Below are 16473 nucleotides of genomic sequence, written 5' to 3' on the forward strand. Positions count from 1 at the left end.
CTCTGGGCAGAGCAGCGGGGGAGGTTCTAATTTTTGTCACCCTGGATTTATCTTTTATTTCAGCCTTCCCAATAGAGCTGCGAGGTATTAACACCACACACCGTTACGGATTTCACAGCTTTCCTTTGCTTTGACATACGCAGAGGGAAACGGTCCCGTCTGTGTGTCCGAGTTTCATTCCGCCCATTATATCACCGAAATGCCAGTTTTAAAAAGACCGAATGGCTGAAAAATTCACCAGGTGTTACGCGTTGGGGTTTCTTTGTTCCAAATGTTACGACTTCACTTTGTCCCAAACAGTGGCTCTCCACGGTGGATGCCACTGGCTGTAAATCAGACGTTTTTCTTTCTGTCTTCTTTCTTAACAATAAGCCTTTCCGTCATTTGCGTTTGCCAGTTCTTGAATATTTTTCCTCCTTTAGGCTCCGGACTTTGGTAAAACCTTTTCTTTTCCTTTATTTTCCTGCCGAAACAAAGGAGATCTCTGACTGACCGTACTAACTACACAATCGGCCACCGGTTAATTAGGTTCACCTGGCTAACACTAACGCAGTTTAATGCAATAGTCCCGCAACAAATCCTCCCTCTGTGGAGGTCAAAACGTTTCCGTGATACTTCTGGAGGACGTAGCTTGTGGTGCTGCTGATTTGCATTGAATTATACTGACAGGTGTTTCTAGTATCTTCATCCAGTGTGGAACCACCTCTCCAGAATGACTGTAAAGTTCGACCAACACCTCTCTAAAACAGTTTCAACAATAACTGGACATTATAACCTTCAGGACTGTGGGATTTATTGCAGGACTGTTTTATTAACCGACCATACGTGAACAGACTGAACCAGAAACTGTGTCTTCGGTCCACACTGTGATTTAAAGGGAACATCAGGGCCCACAACCGTTCACATTGTTTACATTGTTTTCTGCTTTTATCAGGGGGAAAGGAAGTGGCAAATACTTATCAACGATGAGAAAGAGGAACCACAACTTGGTGATGTAACCAAGGCTCACATCCCGGCGGTTACAGTAACAGCGTACTCTGCAGGGGAGGGGGGGGCGGCGGCGGCGGCGTGCTACAAACGCCTCAGCCGAGAAAAAGCTTTAATTAAATGTGACCCACAATCCCTCATTATCCAGACAACCCGTGTAGCCGCCTGATCAATGGCATGGATTTTGATGACACTGGCCCACTATCTGCCCTAATAATTAACTGACATGCAACTTCTGCACATTCCTCCGAGAAACTCAGCTTTTTAATTTTGCTTTTCAGTAGTTTGTTCGGTATTTAACCTTTTAAGTTATTTGTTTAATGTTTTTTGTTTTATTTTGTTTTTTTGTTTTTTTTAAACATTTTTTCTATTCAATTTATTGTTAAGTAATTTTAGCTGCATTTTAGGTATGAAAGCTGCAAATCTGCCCCGTTTCCATCCACTAACTCCACCTGTTCCTCCCCCTTTTCTGTTCCACCAGGCATGCTGAAAGCCGACCGTGCCCAGGACGGAGGTGGGAGCGGCGAGGACACCCTCAGTCACTCCCTGACGCTGGTGCAGCGTCTGGAGGCCCTGCTGGTTCAGGGAAACGGCAGCGACGTGTCGCTGAGGGTGGAGACGCCCAGCGCGGACGAGGTGAAGATGATCCAGGCCCACTCTCTGGTTCTCTCCCTGCAGAGTCCCGTGTTTGAGGAGATGCTGTCGAGCCGCAACAGCAGCGCGCTGGTCCTGAAGGAGAGCTCCGACTGCGCTGCTGTGTTTGACAAGTTCATCAGGTGAGATGGGGGGAGAGTGCATTTTCATCTCAACATGGAGGGGCATGTCACATCAACCCTCTGCTTCACACAGTCTGATTAAGTTATCGCGCCCTCTGGAGGGATCAAGTCCGCAACTGCAGACCGACAAACAATCAATGACGAGTAGTACAGGAAACCAACTGACCAATCAGTGAACTGCTGGGTTGCTCAATAGCAGCTCCTGTGGTGTAGCAGTAAGGCATCGAGGAGCTGGTGTTTTGACAGCGACCGCTGATAAAATCCGTTTTTATCAAAACCTAGACCGGCCTTTTGCCAAACCCAGAAAATCTTCTTGTCCATGTTGTAAACTCACAGAATGCCAGAATAAAAGGCTTTTTCAGCTCTAACTATCTGTAAGGAGCTGCTTTGAGGTCACTTAAGACACTGACAGAATTCAGTCTAGCAGAAACACGACTCTGTAAAGCTGCATCAAATGATACTTTCATGTTAACAATGAATCAAATGAGAGCGTGTAATTTGAAAGGGGTCATTCATAGCGACAAGCCCACAAAGAATAATCACCCAGCTCCGCAGCTCCACAAAGTTCCTTTGGCCTCTTTTAGCGTGTTGTTTCGGTTTTGTGACCCGGAACCTCACTGGTTTGGATCAGTCTCACTGCTCTCATTTACCCCGTCTCCAGCAGCAACGAGCCGCTCTTTTCAGACAACAGCACCTCTAATGAACCAACTGTCCACTGCCTGCCCAGCACCGAACAGCAGACAGACATACAGTAGATAGAGACCAACATAAGGCAGCATTTAGCAGCTATAGAGCCCGTATTGTTTTTCAGGACATGAAACAGGGATGAAAACAGATCTAGAGCAGGTAGATATTGGACTCGTATTCCTCAGGTGGACACAAACACCAGTCCAGTGGGATAATAACGTGTCCCTGTGTCTGCTGGATGTGTAAATAGGCAACTGCTTGCTCACAGGTTGGCAACTGGCAACTCTATTAGATGATAATGTATATTAAGGTTGCGTTTTTCACCTCGTTGTGAAGTTCTTCTGCCCCCGAGTGGCCAAAAAAAAATTTTTTAATTTAATTTAGTGGGTCAAATACAACTGGGGACGGTGTTTCGGGCTAAATGGTCCAAATTTGAATTTACGCTGTCAGTTTACTCGGATTAAGTTCAGCAGGTACATGTCGTGTTTGAAATGCTTCCACATTCAGCCTCTTCCTCCCTTGTGCAGGTATCTGTATTGTGGGGAGATTTCTCTGCGCCTGGACCAGGCCACGCCTTTACACAGGCTGGCCACTAAGTACCAGGTGCTGGGCCTCCAGCAGGGCATCACCCAGTACATGACCCAGAATCTGGCCCGGGACTCCCCCTCGGGCCATGTGGCGGGCTGGTACGAGTACGCCCTGCAGGCCGGGGACGTGACTCTGAGGGACAGCTGCCTTCAGTATCTGGCCTGGAACCTGTCCGCTGTGCTGCAGAGCGGAGAGTGGGTGGCCATCAGCAGCCAGCTGCTCATGTCCCTGCTGCAGCGCTCTGACCTCATCCTGCAGAGCGAGATGGAGCTCTTTGAGGGGTTGGAGGCCTGGATAATTAAGAACGAGCCGGACGGTTTGACCGCAGAGAACGCTTTGAGAGCCGTGCGCTACGCCATGATGCCTCCACACGAGCTCTTCCGACTGCAGACCCAGTCCTCGGTCCTGGCTCGCTATCAGGAGTCAGTGCGTGACCTGCTCTACATGTCCTACCAGTTTCATTCGGCCTCGCCGCTGCACATGGCCAAATACTTCGATGTGAACTGCAGCCTCTTTATTCCCAGGAACTACCTGTCCCCGGCGTGGGGATCGCCCTGGGCCATCAGCAACCCAACGCGCGACGACCGCAGCACCAGCTTCCAGACCCAGCTGGGGCCCAGCGGCCACGACGCCAGCAAGCGTGTGACATGGAACGCCCTGTTCTCACCCCGCTGGTTACCCCTCAGCATGAGGCCCATGTACACGGAGACAGGCGCCATGCAGCCGACGCGAGTGGAGGGAGGGCGCCCTCGCATCATCATCACCCCGGCCACGTCCAGCGCCGATTTTGCCGGGGTGAACTTCCAGAAGACCGTGCTCGTGATGGCTCAGCAGCGGGGGAAGGTGGTGGTGAAACACGTCTACAACTTCCACCAGAGCACGGAGGAAATCGGCGATTTCTTAGCCAAAGCCGACCTGTACCGCCGGACCTCCGAATACCTCATCGACAGCTCCCTCCTCCTCCATATTGTGGTGAAGCCACTGTACCAAAGCCTCATAACCATCAAGAACTGACCCTCCGCCGCACACAGTCCACCCCTCCGAAGCAACATCTCACTCATATCACATCATGGGGAAATGGATCTGAATCCTCCTCATGTGTGATGTTTGGATCCTTTGTCTCACACAACTGCTGTTTTCATTGGACAACTAACACACCAGAGCTTGATTCATGAGCGTCTGAGAGCATTTTGTAAATCAGGCCGAGTGCAAAGTCACGACGCGTCTCCCGAAGGATGAGGCTGGTGACACGGGCTGAAAAATACCAAAACGAACGATGACTGCGTCCTACTAACAGGTGCTGGGTGTGTATCCAAAGCCCGATGTATCTTACCCCACTGTGCCGTCGAGCTCAACTGTTGTCCAAATATTCAAATTCAAATGTGACATCAGTGGACCGCACTGTTGCACTGGGGGACACGTTCCTCTATCACCATAAACACAAACACTGCAGTTTATTTGGACTCAGTCCCACATCTGCCGTCCTGCCGCTGTAAATACTCACTAGTCCCAGAATGTGGATTAATCCGCCACCGAGAATCGTCCCCAACAAATAGACAATTTCCTCCTGTTTTAGCGATGTTTCGTAAAAGCTACAGTGTCCAACTGCTTTAGGAAATTACTGAGCCTTTTTTGAAAATGAAACTACCGTGATATGTTTGTGAGCAATCTTTAAAGATTCAGAAAATATGAGAAACAGTTTTTTGCATCATTAGTTTTGGACTTTTCAATCACCAGCCTTATCCTTTATGCTTGACGTTCTGTTCCTGTGACATATTCTTTGTATTTAGTTGTATTTGTAGTTTGTTTGTTTTCTAATACTGGTGCTATTATACCCCATTCACAATTAAAGGGTCACAAATGTCAATCGAAAACCAGTAAACACTGATTTGGTGATATGCAGGTCGAACTACGTCTAGATGACCAGGTGGAGGCTTAATTTGGTTGAAAAGTGAACCTTTTTTAAGATGTCTAGGTCAAACGTAGCCATTGTTTCATCAGCATTCAAATGACTTTAAGTCAACATATTGTTAGGACCCGCCGCACGCTGAAATTTAATCAGTCGGATTTCACGTTTCAACCAAATCTAGTGCAGTATTAAGCTACTGGTCTAGACCTACATTTCTCTTGACCTGTACATCTCCACGTCGTTGTTTACTGGGCTCCAGATGTTCACCCTGTTGAACTTCAGGTTTCCAACAGGCACGAATTCACATTTTATTCAAAGTTTAGTCATAATGTATTCACCAAAATACACTTATAAGCCCTGACACCACGGTAGATGCCAGAGTACCTTGTCATTAGTCCATTATTGTGATTGAAGTCGTTAGATTCACCGTTGCATTAATCAATGTTAGCTGATAATAAAGGTTTTTACTGAAGTTTTAAAGCTGAACTGAAAATTGTCCTGATTGTCGTGTGATTTCATGATTTCACTTCACTGCCAGATGCAAAAATAATTCATTAGCGTTACGTATTCTGTGTCTTTTACATTAGTCAAGTCACTTTTATTTATACAGCCCGAAATTGGTAGTTTGTCTGAGAAGGATTTACAGTCTGAACAATATAGACTGTGACAGCCTCTATTCTTTGACCCATTGGTTCAGGGAAAAATAAGGAAAACTAGACCCAGAAACAAAACCTTTAAAGGGGGGTGGAGAAACCTGTCCATCCTGGAAGGTGGGATCCTTCCGGGATGGACAGACATGCAGGAGCTCCCCTGGACAGAATGATTAAAGCCCAATATGGAGAAACCGAATGACGATAAGTAATTTTTCTAAAGTAAAATGAGCAAAAGTCACAAGCAAAATAAAAGTAATTTATAAATAAAAGTACATAACTACTGTCAGGAAAGTGTACTGAAGTATGAAAGGTAAAATGACACATTATGCAGAATGGCTCCTCTCAGTGTGTTAAAATGTTATACGGCTATTATAGGATTACTGTTACAGCGGCACTGACATTCATGTTTGAAGTGATCGAGGTGATGCTAATGTTAACATCTGTACATCCTGTCACATCTGCTCCGGCACTGTACTGAAGAAGGATTCTCAGGTATGGAACTAAATATGGTCCTTTTTTTCACTCCACGACATGAACTTAAAGGCTGAAGTTAAAAGTCACTTTATAGATTATGATTTGACTCACAAAACATTTGGTCAGCTCAGAAACAGAAGGATAATATCGAGTAAATCAATTTGAATGGAGCATTAATACTTCAGCCCTATCCCTGCTTGTACCTAAGGGAAGCATGCTGGGACTTCCAGCTCTGCTGTTTGGGGATTTAATTTATAAGGCACCTTATTTTTCTGAGCTGAATAAAAAAAAAATGTAAAAATAAAAAATCTTAATTCGCAAACCGAAGTTGTCAAGTGAATGCAGCGGAGTAGAAGTACGACGACGTGAGATGGACATGCTTCAGTCCAAGCAGGTGCCTGAACGTCGCAGGCCACATCAGTACAGTATCTGAATAAATGAATCACACGCACGCAGGCTGTGGCAGCTAGGTACACCGAAAAAACAGCCCCAAGACGTACAGGAGCTGGCCGCTGCCGCCCGGGGACTACGTTTCCCGTCGTCCTTTGCGCCCCAAGCAGGAAGAACGTTCTCTCGCAGGGGCTCACACTGATCCAAGTTAGGAGCTTTCAGCTGCCAGCCTTGGCCCATCATGTAAGTGCTGCGGAGAATTCTTTGCAGTGCAATTGCAGAAATACCTCTTTTCCCGACGCCCGCGGGGGCTGTGCAATTGTAACATCGCTCTTTGCACGGACACGCACGCCTCGGACGCAAAAAGGCTCCAAGTGCATGAGGATCGAGGCTCGTACGTTGCATCTTTGTTGCAAAGCGAGCCGCTGAAGCTCCAGTGCGAGGGCGATGGAGGGAGGGAGTGAGAAAGAAGGCAAAGTCTTTTGTGCTTCCCCTCCCCCTCATCAAAGCAAAGGGGAAATGTCTCAGCCAAAGGGAGGTAAGAACACGAGAGCGATCTGTGCAAAACTAGCGACGTACGGTCGCCGCTGCACGGTTTGCAACATGCACCGCTGCAGGGCGAGCGCGGCCGGTGCATTTTAAAGTTCGATGCTTTACGAGGGTCAGTTGCATTTCCTGTTTGAGATCTTCCCCTTTGCACAGTTCCTGGTAAGACGATGCTGTGTGTACTCACTCGGTTTGACGCTATTAGCGGGGCACAGGCGGGGATGTCGAGCACAGGGCGCCTTCAGTAGTCACAAGACACACAAGGACACTGCAACTCTGTGTAATAAACTCTGCGCGAGTTGATGCGCGGCCCGCGCGCATCGCTTAAGGTAAATAACGCGAGCCGCGTCGCGTGCAGCGCCACAAATATGCCTGCTTTGGTGCAGGGGGGCAACACGATGTGACAACCTGCAGCTGTCACTGCTCAAGTTCGGCTCTTTATTGGCTGCAGATTTCTCTCTGCTTATGGGCTAGAAAATGCAATTCTAATAATAGAATTTGCTGACGGCTTCAAGGTGGCGGCGAGCTTCTTCGTCTGCAGGCTGCTGCCCCCGGGCAGGCGACTGGCTGCGTGTCCGCCGGCGTGCACCCCGAAGCCTGCGTGCCGCGCTCTGACCCCCGACTGGCAGTGGAGTCACATCCCTGCAGCCCGAGACCTCCTGGAGATCATCGGTGAACGCAGCTCGCGGGGGGAAGAAAAAAACAGCTGCAGTGGAGGCAGCTCGGGCGTTTTTTCCTCCCCTCGCTGGGTTTTCCAAGAAGTCCAAAGTGAGGCCGGTTCATTGCACAACACGCAGAGCGCGCGCGCACGCGCGCACGCACACTCAGAGGCTGTATAGGACGAAACAGGTAGGAGAGAGAGCCCCTGATGGTCAGAGCCGCGCAGTGTTTATCTGGTACAGTCAATTGTCCGCCCACCTACACAGAGGAACTGTCTTGTTGCAGCCAGTTCATCTTCTGATGAATAATGCGCAGACCTTTTTCTGCTTGTAAATGAACGAGTCGCTTTGGGACTTTTCCTGAGGGCAGAAGTGGGTCTCTGTTGTCGTTCACTGATGTTGTTTGGGCCAGAAAACAGCCCACATGCAGAACCAGTGCCGGAACCCAGAGTCGGTTAAACAGTAGTTTGATTGTTCCCTTCATTAGTTCTTGTCTTGACTCTTTGTAGGACTGCAAACAGGAACGAAATCGCAATGCCGCTGGCAACAAAATTACCTCTGTCAGTCACCTTCGGGCCAAATGAATGGCTCTGCTGAGCCCGTGTTCCCCAGTTCCAGCTTGTCAGCTGTGAGGATTGCTGATTTTCTTGGTCGTATGTGGTTGCGAATTCAATATTATTCACGATTTTGAAGCGTTGGTCGAACAAAGCAGACGACTCGTCGCCGCTTTGGGCTTTAGGAAAGCGTGACAGACCTTTTTCACTGATTTCAGGCACCTTATAGATCCAACGGTTGGTCGGTTGGTTATGAAATTGGTAGCTGGTTGCAGCCCTGAACAGATTCTACAAACTAAAAGACCTGTGCATCTCCTAAGTGTACGAAGAAATGAAATGAAGAGCTAAAATAACCATTGTGTCACTGCTACAGTTGAGATTTTTTCTCAAAAACAATGTGTTTGAACTTATGAAAAGTAACACGCGAGTCATTTGAATTCATTCGTGTGAAACCCATGTAGCCTAATCCTAGTTCATTTGCTGCTCCTCCACCGCCTCCTGTGAGCGACATGCTAGCAGCCAGGTTGGCCCGCGTTTTCTTTTTCAACGACTTCTCTCCATCTGAATCACCGCCCTGATTCTTTGAGTTGTTCAGCGATTTGAGGTGAAGTGAAGCGGAAATTCAGTCTGATTGTCAGGCCGCTAGCAGCTGACTCAGATTTGTAGTTGGGGTAATGTTACGGTTACGTTGTCGTGGTTGTGCGTTCAGCGGGGCTCATTCGCTTCCTCCATTTTGTGTTAACGAAAGAGAGCAAAATTTGCCTGGTTAACTGACAGGACAGCAGAGGCTGCAGTAGATCAGACAGACAAACTCCCTCTGCTGGACTGCAAACGCCCGCTGTGGTTATATGCTGTGAATTTTGAATTAGAGCAGATCATTACAAAGTCAGCGACCAGCTGGTCAACACAGCGGAGCCTTGTAGCAGCTCAAGAGCCTGATATTTTGTATTTTATTTAAGTTGTTGGTGGAAACCAAAACAGAGCAAAAAGAAGAGGGAACAAAATTCTAATGTTGCTCTGTGTCTGCCTGTCTGTGTGTGGAAATAGACAACTGTTTGCTAACACATTAGCCATATCAACTTTATGAGTTGATATTATGTAAATGTTATGTCGCTGCCCACAGGTGATCTAAAAATCAGTTAATGCAGGTTAAAAAAATATTACAGAACTTCTATGGCCCCCTTTTTTTTTTACGTTTAACAGAAGAAGCAAAATTTCTCAAATGTTAAATGTCGCCTGTTGTCTGAAATCGGCAAAAGTTTAAATTAAATCAGGAACCGTTTGATCAGAGGATAAATAAACAAGAATACAAACCTGACCAGAAATTTGATTCGAACTTTTGGCACTTGTCAGTTTGTGATAGGAGACGCAACCAACACATTTGGATACCAAACCGGTTGAGGTTTGACTCCCAACGCTGACTGCTTGAGGGCCAACCCAGATGGTGCAACATAGAACTAGTGTACAACTCATAAATACTGAAGGAAATGAGCACAAGTATGTAAAGCTAAGAAACGCATCATGTCCTTGTGCCGGACTGAGCTAAGTCACATCATCCCGCTGCCGGTTTCCGTCTCATTCTCGTATCATTTTATCAAGGTTCGTGTCAAGTCCTGCGTCTGCTTCTCGAGCGCAGCCTGTGTGGCCCAGGCACTTTTTGCCCTCACCATTGTGCACTGTGCTGTGCTGAGTGCTGTGGGGTGCCGGGCTGGCCGATGGCAGCGTGACAGCGGCCTTCCCGGCTCGTGTCCCCGAGCAGCCTCGGCCGGCCCTCGCGCCCCTGCACAAATGTCCCGTTTGTCATGCAAATGGAGACTGCGTTTTCAGCTGCACTGATGCTAAATTTGCTGTTTCGACGAGCTGATTGTTGGTCTGCTTCCAGGCCTATCGTGGCTTTTTTTGCTGCAATAACAGTAGAATTGTTCAGAGCATTGTTCAGATGATCCACTAACTGTACTTCTGTTTTCGGGGGGGGTTGACTGAGTAAGCATGCATGCAGCAACTTCTCTGTCGGCAAGAACCATGAAATAATTCCTGTTTATCCCAGCTTTGTTGCAGATTTGCACGCAAGCAGAGGTGTATAATGCAATTTTTTTTTTTTTTTTGGCAATGAAGCTAAAAATGAGCGTGTGCTGTGCTGACAACCAGACGCATAAATCCGGGTCTCGTCTGGGTCCAACCTGGAGTAACCCTTAGGGTTGTGATGGCAGAAGGTTTTCAGAATTTGCTGCTAAGATGGGATGAGAATCAGAGTGGGGATAAGGTGAGGGGGGGGGTGTTGCACTGTAGCACAGCCTTGCAGCCTTGCAGCCTTGCCAGATTGTGGATGCAAAGAAATGAATTTTCTGCAGGTGGATCCAGGCATTAATCTGCTCCATCTAATTGTTGCGTGTTTGCTTCTTTCTTTTTCTCACCAGTCCTCTTTTTAACTCCAACTTCCAGCTCTGTTTATGTGTGCAACATTTAAAATTGTCTGACAAATATATGAAGATGGAAATTAAAATTTGGTCCCCTTCCTCTGGAGGGAAATGTATTTGCACTACACTTACGCCGACCAGCCACGACATTATTAAAACCGGCGACCGGTGTTAATGTCGCGGCTGATCGGTGTAAGTCGCATGCACTTGAGATCATCCTTTTCCGGCAAAGAGCTGTTCTCAGCTGCAGCAGGGGTATGTAAGCCTTTCTATTCAAGCACCATCTGGATTTGAGACATCACTGTATGTCAGCCCCGACGAGAATGAAATTATTCCCAACGTTTCGCTCCACATTCGGATGGTGACTTAGGAAGGTGACTGCACCGGCAGATCTTTTCCTCAGGCTTGAATTTGAAAGCCATTATAACTGTGTGAGAGCAGTCAGGAGGTACCGGTAATGCTGACGTTACCCAGCAGCCAGCACTTTTTACACCTGTTTGATTTTTTTCAAAGCACTTGTGTTGAATAAAACAACTCATCACTGGCCCCAGTTAGCACATCACCAGTGATTGATTGGAAATAAACAGTATTTCAGTAAACTGGTTACTAATGCTTGGTTATGTGTGTGGAAAGAAAAGATTCCCTTTTTGTGCAACATCTGTGTTGAGCAAACTCTAACTGCGAACTGCTGCTAGAGCAGTTGAGCACAGAGCGTCCTGCTACTAACAGATAGGGCTGCAACAAGTTTTTTTTTCTGCATCGTCGATTCATCTGTTGATAATTCTTTCGTTTGATTGACTGTTTAATTTATGAAATGACCATAACCATTTACCAGAGTCCAGTGTGATGTCTTCAACTTAAAAATCACTCCAGTGGTTAATCGGTGATTAAAGTTGTCTTTTCCATTTGCTGTTGATCAGCTAATTGATTGATGTGCTAATTGTTTAGGCCTCACTAGCAAGTGGTAATTCCTAAAGCCCTTTTCAAGCATGGGATCTGTAACATTGCTGGAAGTGATGGTTTATGGGATTTCAAACAGAGTTTTCCGTTGCAGAGTTACAGATAGTGATAGAACAGTGGTGCTCCTCGAGAACAGTCTTCTGCTAAGCTAAGCTAACAGGCTGCCGGCTATAGCTTCTTCTTTAGCACACAGACATGAAAGTGGTGTCAGCCTTTTTGTGTAACTCTCGACAAGAGAGCACACAAGTTTATTTCTCAGAAAGTAGAACTATTCTTTGAAGTTAGACAGGCTTTCTAATTTTCTCACAGGCTGCATCGGTGATTTATATTAACTTATTTTGAAGTTAAAGGTGCTACATGTAAGTTCTTGCTATCGCTACATAGCCAACGTTAGCATTAACAGCTGTTTACTTACCAGTCTAAAAGAAACGCTGCGAGCTCAACATGAAACTTCATCCCTTTACTCACCGACAGCTTTCTCCAGCGGTGGAAAGCGACGCCAATGTTAACTCTTGTTTTGCTTCTATTTCTATCGGTTCTTTTCTTCTCCTGAAGTTAGGCGTGTTAACCGGCTAGCCCCGGCCCGCCTGGTCACTTTCCGCGGGTGGCCGCTGTAGCTTCCAGGCTGCGCTGAAGAAGTAGCTCTGATCAGAGCGCGTATTGTGAACTCTTTATTTTTTATTTTTTTTATTGTAAACGCAACAACGGCTAAAGCTCTTGACGAGCGACCGGCACCGGCACCGGCTCCCGGAAAGTAACCACGTTCGTCGACAGAGAAAACTTAGACATAGCCTCTTTAAAGGCTTAACTTTTGACCATAGAGAGTGTGAGGGACGAAGCATCAGTGTGACAGACTGTTTTCTGGCCTAGTAAGATGGCCTTTGCAACTTTAATGGAAAAGTGACTTGGCTGCTTATTCAGATATGGATTGTCTTCTTGAATACTGTTTACATTTATGTAACAAAGTGAATGTATGAAAGGGGCTTAACAAAAAAAAGCTTGCTTGTATAGGAAGAGAATTTCTGGTTTGGCTTGTTCTGGCTTTCCACAGGTTCTTGTCAGCTGCCAGTAAATCCGGTGAACTGTATAATGTGTGCAGAGCTTGCAATATGGACGAATGTGCTCGCAAGGCTCCTGTACACTGTGTGGTTTCAGAATTTCAATCAACAGCCCTTGCACGGGTCACGTTGTCGCTGCACGTATAATGTTGTGGTACGGGTTCCAGACGAAAGTAGACAAAGGTGACAGAAACATGACATGCCGCTATGACCCTCGTACCCAAACCGAGCAGCCAGAATACAGCATGATATACTGCACGGTCTAGCGCTATGGTTCAGCGCGCATTCTGACAAACCTCAGAATTGTTATCAAACAGTCTGTGACACAGAATGTGACAAAGATTTTCATCAGGCCCATCATCCTACACAGTGCGACATGCAATTGACCTGCAGGATCTCTGTCGTCGCGCCGTTTATTTGGGCCTTTAGATACGTGTTGGTTTGTGGCATTTATCCTGGACACAGTGGAAGCAGCTTTCTCGCTCTGAGGCCACCTGAAGCTGACACCCCGAGGCTCTCCGCTCCCTGCGTGTGTCATTTAAGTTGAGCCAAGTGCACAGGAAGTGTAGCGTGAGCTGCCGATGACGTGATTCCCAAAGAAGCGTTTAACAGCTGTAACCTAAAGGAGCTGCCATCTTTGGAAGTGTAGAGTATCTCACAAACTGCCAGAGCGGTCGGAGGGCGGCAAACAGTCGAGGGCTCCAGCTGGAGTTATTTTCAAATCTCTCTCTGCTACCAACCAGCCCCCCCCCCCGTGCTCTTCACTGTGTTGCTGTCTTTTCCTGCCCTTCCTTGTGTCAGTGGTTGCGGTTCACTGCCTCCCTCTCCCTGTGATTGATCTGTCTTCCTCTGGCTCTGTGGAATTCCATTGAGGAACATTTGGGATTGTTGGAATTCCAGCCGGAGTGCATGCGTGGGTTACCAGCAGGCACCATGTGTCCTCGTCATCCAGGGCTCGTTATCACGCGGGCCGGCCACCATCTGCCCTCGCACACCGAGGCTTTCTGCATGCGCTCTGTCTCTGTTTCTGCACTCGCTGACTGCTCTGCAAACCTTCCTGTCAGCATTTTATTTTGGTTTTGTTTTTTTGCATTGCCAACAAACTGACATGCATGCATGACAAAGTTGATTGCATGCTCATATCGGGCGTGGCAGAAACTGGGAGCATTGTCACCCTCAGCTGTTCTCTGCTCACTCACTTCTTGAGAAAATGATAATTGCACATGTTATAGCAAAGCCAATTTCCCCTTCCTTGTTCTTGCTGGTTTCAGTGGTAACAAGGAGTGTCCCAACATAGACACCCATCTCCTGTGGCCTCCCTCTGGCAGTTCACTGCATACTTCAGCTCATGTGCTGCAAATCACTGGGACTGATATGTACTGCTGCTTTTAATTAACCCACGCTGCCTACCACCAGTATGCAAGTTTGATGCTGAGCTCAGCAAGAATATAGGAAGGAGTTGTGTATTTGAGTTATGCAACATAATCTGGAGAAAGTCTGAAACGGGATATTTCAGTTCACTCATCATGTTTCCTAGTCAACTTTGCAGCAACGTGCTTTACATAAATACTGAATATAGAACTGTATAAGTCTTGAGGTATCTGTGCTTGACTTGAGTGCTTCCATTTTATGATCCTTTATACTTCTACTCCACTAATTTTCAGAGGGAAGTATTGTAGTTTTTACTGGCCTTTATACTGCAGCATAGTATCTAGTTACTTTACAGATTCGGGACGGATTCATTGCAATCTGCTCCGCCTCAAACCAGCTATAACATTTAAATGCTCCTTACGTGTTAATGCATCACTAATAATAATCCCATCCTATATCATTTTTGTGCATAAATGTTCATTTGGTTTAACAGTTTTAACTTCAGAAATTTTGTGAATGGTTTATAATTTAAATATGTTATTAAGCAAAACTGTAAAACAAAAAACAGTCAACCATTTCCTGATTGAGATTTGCAGATGGAATCATTCACTGCATTTCTCTGTTTTACATCATGTCAGTTGAATATCTGTGGGTTTTGGACAGTTGCAAGTCACGACGAGACATTTGAAGATGTTACCTTGGGCTCTCAAAAAAAAAAAAAAAAAATGGGCACATTAATTGATGAACAAAAAATTGTTGCAGTCCCTTATTGTCTATAATGATTACTGAGTATAACCCACTGAAAGCCATTCTGTATAATGTGAACTATAACTTCATAATTAAATCTGCAGCACTCAAAACTGTTAAAATAACAATGGACCAAATGACTCTGTAGAACGTAAAAGCGGTGACAAACCCAGATGGAACTATCGCCCGACTCTGCCGTTCATCTCAGCCCTATGAAGTTGCTTTGGCAAGTTTCAGCGCATAGCAGGCAGCTGTTTTTCTGTGATAAAACTCCGATAAACTCACTGTCCCCTACCTGCTCAGCAGTAATCAGCAGACACACACAGTCAGAGACCAGCTGGTGAACATAGTGGAGCATTTAGCAGCTGAAGAGCCAGATATTTCCCCTCATCAGCTGGTGGAGACCAAAACCAGAGCTAAAAGGAGAGGGAATACTGGACTTAGATTCATCAGGATGGACACGAACACCAGATCCAGGTGACTCATCATGCTGCTCTGTGTCTGCTTGATTTGTAAATAGGCAACTGTTTGCTAACGCTATAACAAGTTGACAGAATGTAAATGTTGTGTTTACAGCTTGTTCTGCTGCCCCCATGTTGCCAAAAAAATCAGGTGCTTAGAGTACATGTAGCTGCTGATACTTTTGTACTTTTACCTAAGTACAAATTTTGAATGCAGACCTTTTAATTCTGATTGACTATTTTCAGTTTGTCCTTCTGCAATCAGAGTACAACTAATGACTATTTTCATTGTCGATTAATCTGCCTATTGTTTTTTTTTAATTAATTGAGTGATTTGTTCTGTAAAACATCAGAAAATAGTGACAAGTTAAAATATATTATAAGAAATATATTTGCCCGAGCACCGCTCCAAAAGGTTTTTAATTTACTGTCATAGACAACTCAGAAATCCAGAAAATCTTCACATCTGAGAAGCCGAAACCAGTGAGTCTTTTTCATGTTTGCTTGACTTAAAAATTTGATCGTCAGGCTTTTTGCCGATGAATTATCTTTCAGTAGACAGACTTCCTCTGTCATTGCTTTGTATTATGATACAAAGCAGAGAACGAGCTTCTTTCTTCCAGCCACATAGCTTACATAATCAACTGCCCCTCTGACCCCCCCCGCCACCTCCTCTTTGTTTCCTTCTTACACCTCTGTTTACTCTTCTCTCTTTCTTCTCGGTCAGCAGCAGCAGGTTTGGAGCAGTGCAGTGAATCCTGTCAGTCGAGACACATGTCACTGCACATGCGGCGCTGAGCCCCATGTCCGTGTGATTTGCATGTGTCCCTGCTGGAACGCCTGCATCCCCAACACATGCAGCACGCCAGTACGTGCCTCCTATGACTTACTGCTCTTTACACAGATCTGGGCCTCCGGCCCTTATTGTTCATGTCGGGACAGCTGTGTGTTGTCTGCGTGTGTATTGAATCGGACTGAAATGCACTGAGCGCGCTGATAAAAGAATAAATCTGCCTTCTTCCTTTTGAGGAGCGTGCCGCCTCTTGTCTCATGATCTCAGTGCAGCTGTAAGGCAGAAGAATTTCTCAGTCAGTCAGTGTGAAAGAAAAAAGGATGCCGTGGCCTCATTGTAATGGCACAGTGATCCTTTTGTCCTGACACTGTTTGAGGACAGTCATCTGACCGAAGTTCCAGGTCTGGTTAATGCACACGAAAGTTTGGTGATATTTAGTGATC

General features: G+C 46.2%; 3 protein-coding genes across 7 annotated transcripts in view; 2 read left to right on the forward strand and 1 right to left on the reverse strand.

The window, feature by feature from the left end:
- Window positions 1–4052, forward strand: part of LOC120794109 (BTB/POZ domain-containing protein 17) — a 4483-nt gene extending 431 nt beyond the window's left edge. The window contains exons 2-3 of the mRNA XM_040134790.1: window positions 1469–1763; window positions 2978–4052. Of these exons, the coding sequence (XP_039990724.1) occupies window positions 1469–1763; window positions 2978–4052 (1370 nt within the window). The remainder of the gene's footprint in view (window positions 1–1468; window positions 1764–2977) is intronic.
- The window catches only part of gpr142 (G protein-coupled receptor 142), a 26642-nt gene extending 19237 nt beyond the window's left edge, over window positions 1–7405 (reverse strand). For all 4 annotated transcript variants that reach the window (XR_005708093.1, XR_005708092.1, XR_005708091.1 and 1 more), the window contains exon 1: window positions 7198–7405. The gene's annotated coding sequence lies outside the window, so the exon portion shown is untranslated. The remainder of the gene's footprint in view (window positions 1–7197) is intronic.
- Window positions 6572–16473, forward strand: part of map2k6 (mitogen-activated protein kinase kinase 6) — a 24536-nt gene continuing 14634 nt past the window's right edge. Inside the window, exon 1 of one of the 2 annotated variants that reach the window (XM_040134792.1) lies at window positions 6572–7002. In XM_040134792.1, coding sequence (XP_039990726.1) covers window positions 6912–7002 — 91 coding nt within the window. In that variant the 5' untranslated portion in view covers window positions 6572–6911. Of the gene's footprint in view, window positions 7003–7693; window positions 7779–16473 lie in introns of those variants that run through there. The other variant, XM_040134793.1, reaches the window with a different exon arrangement.

This window comes from Xiphias gladius, chromosome 9 (assembly GCF_016859285.1).
Source record: "Xiphias gladius isolate SHS-SW01 ecotype Sanya breed wild chromosome 9, ASM1685928v1, whole genome shotgun sequence".
Classification (NCBI taxonomy): domain Eukaryota; kingdom Metazoa; phylum Chordata; class Actinopteri; order Istiophoriformes; family Xiphiidae; genus Xiphias; species Xiphias gladius.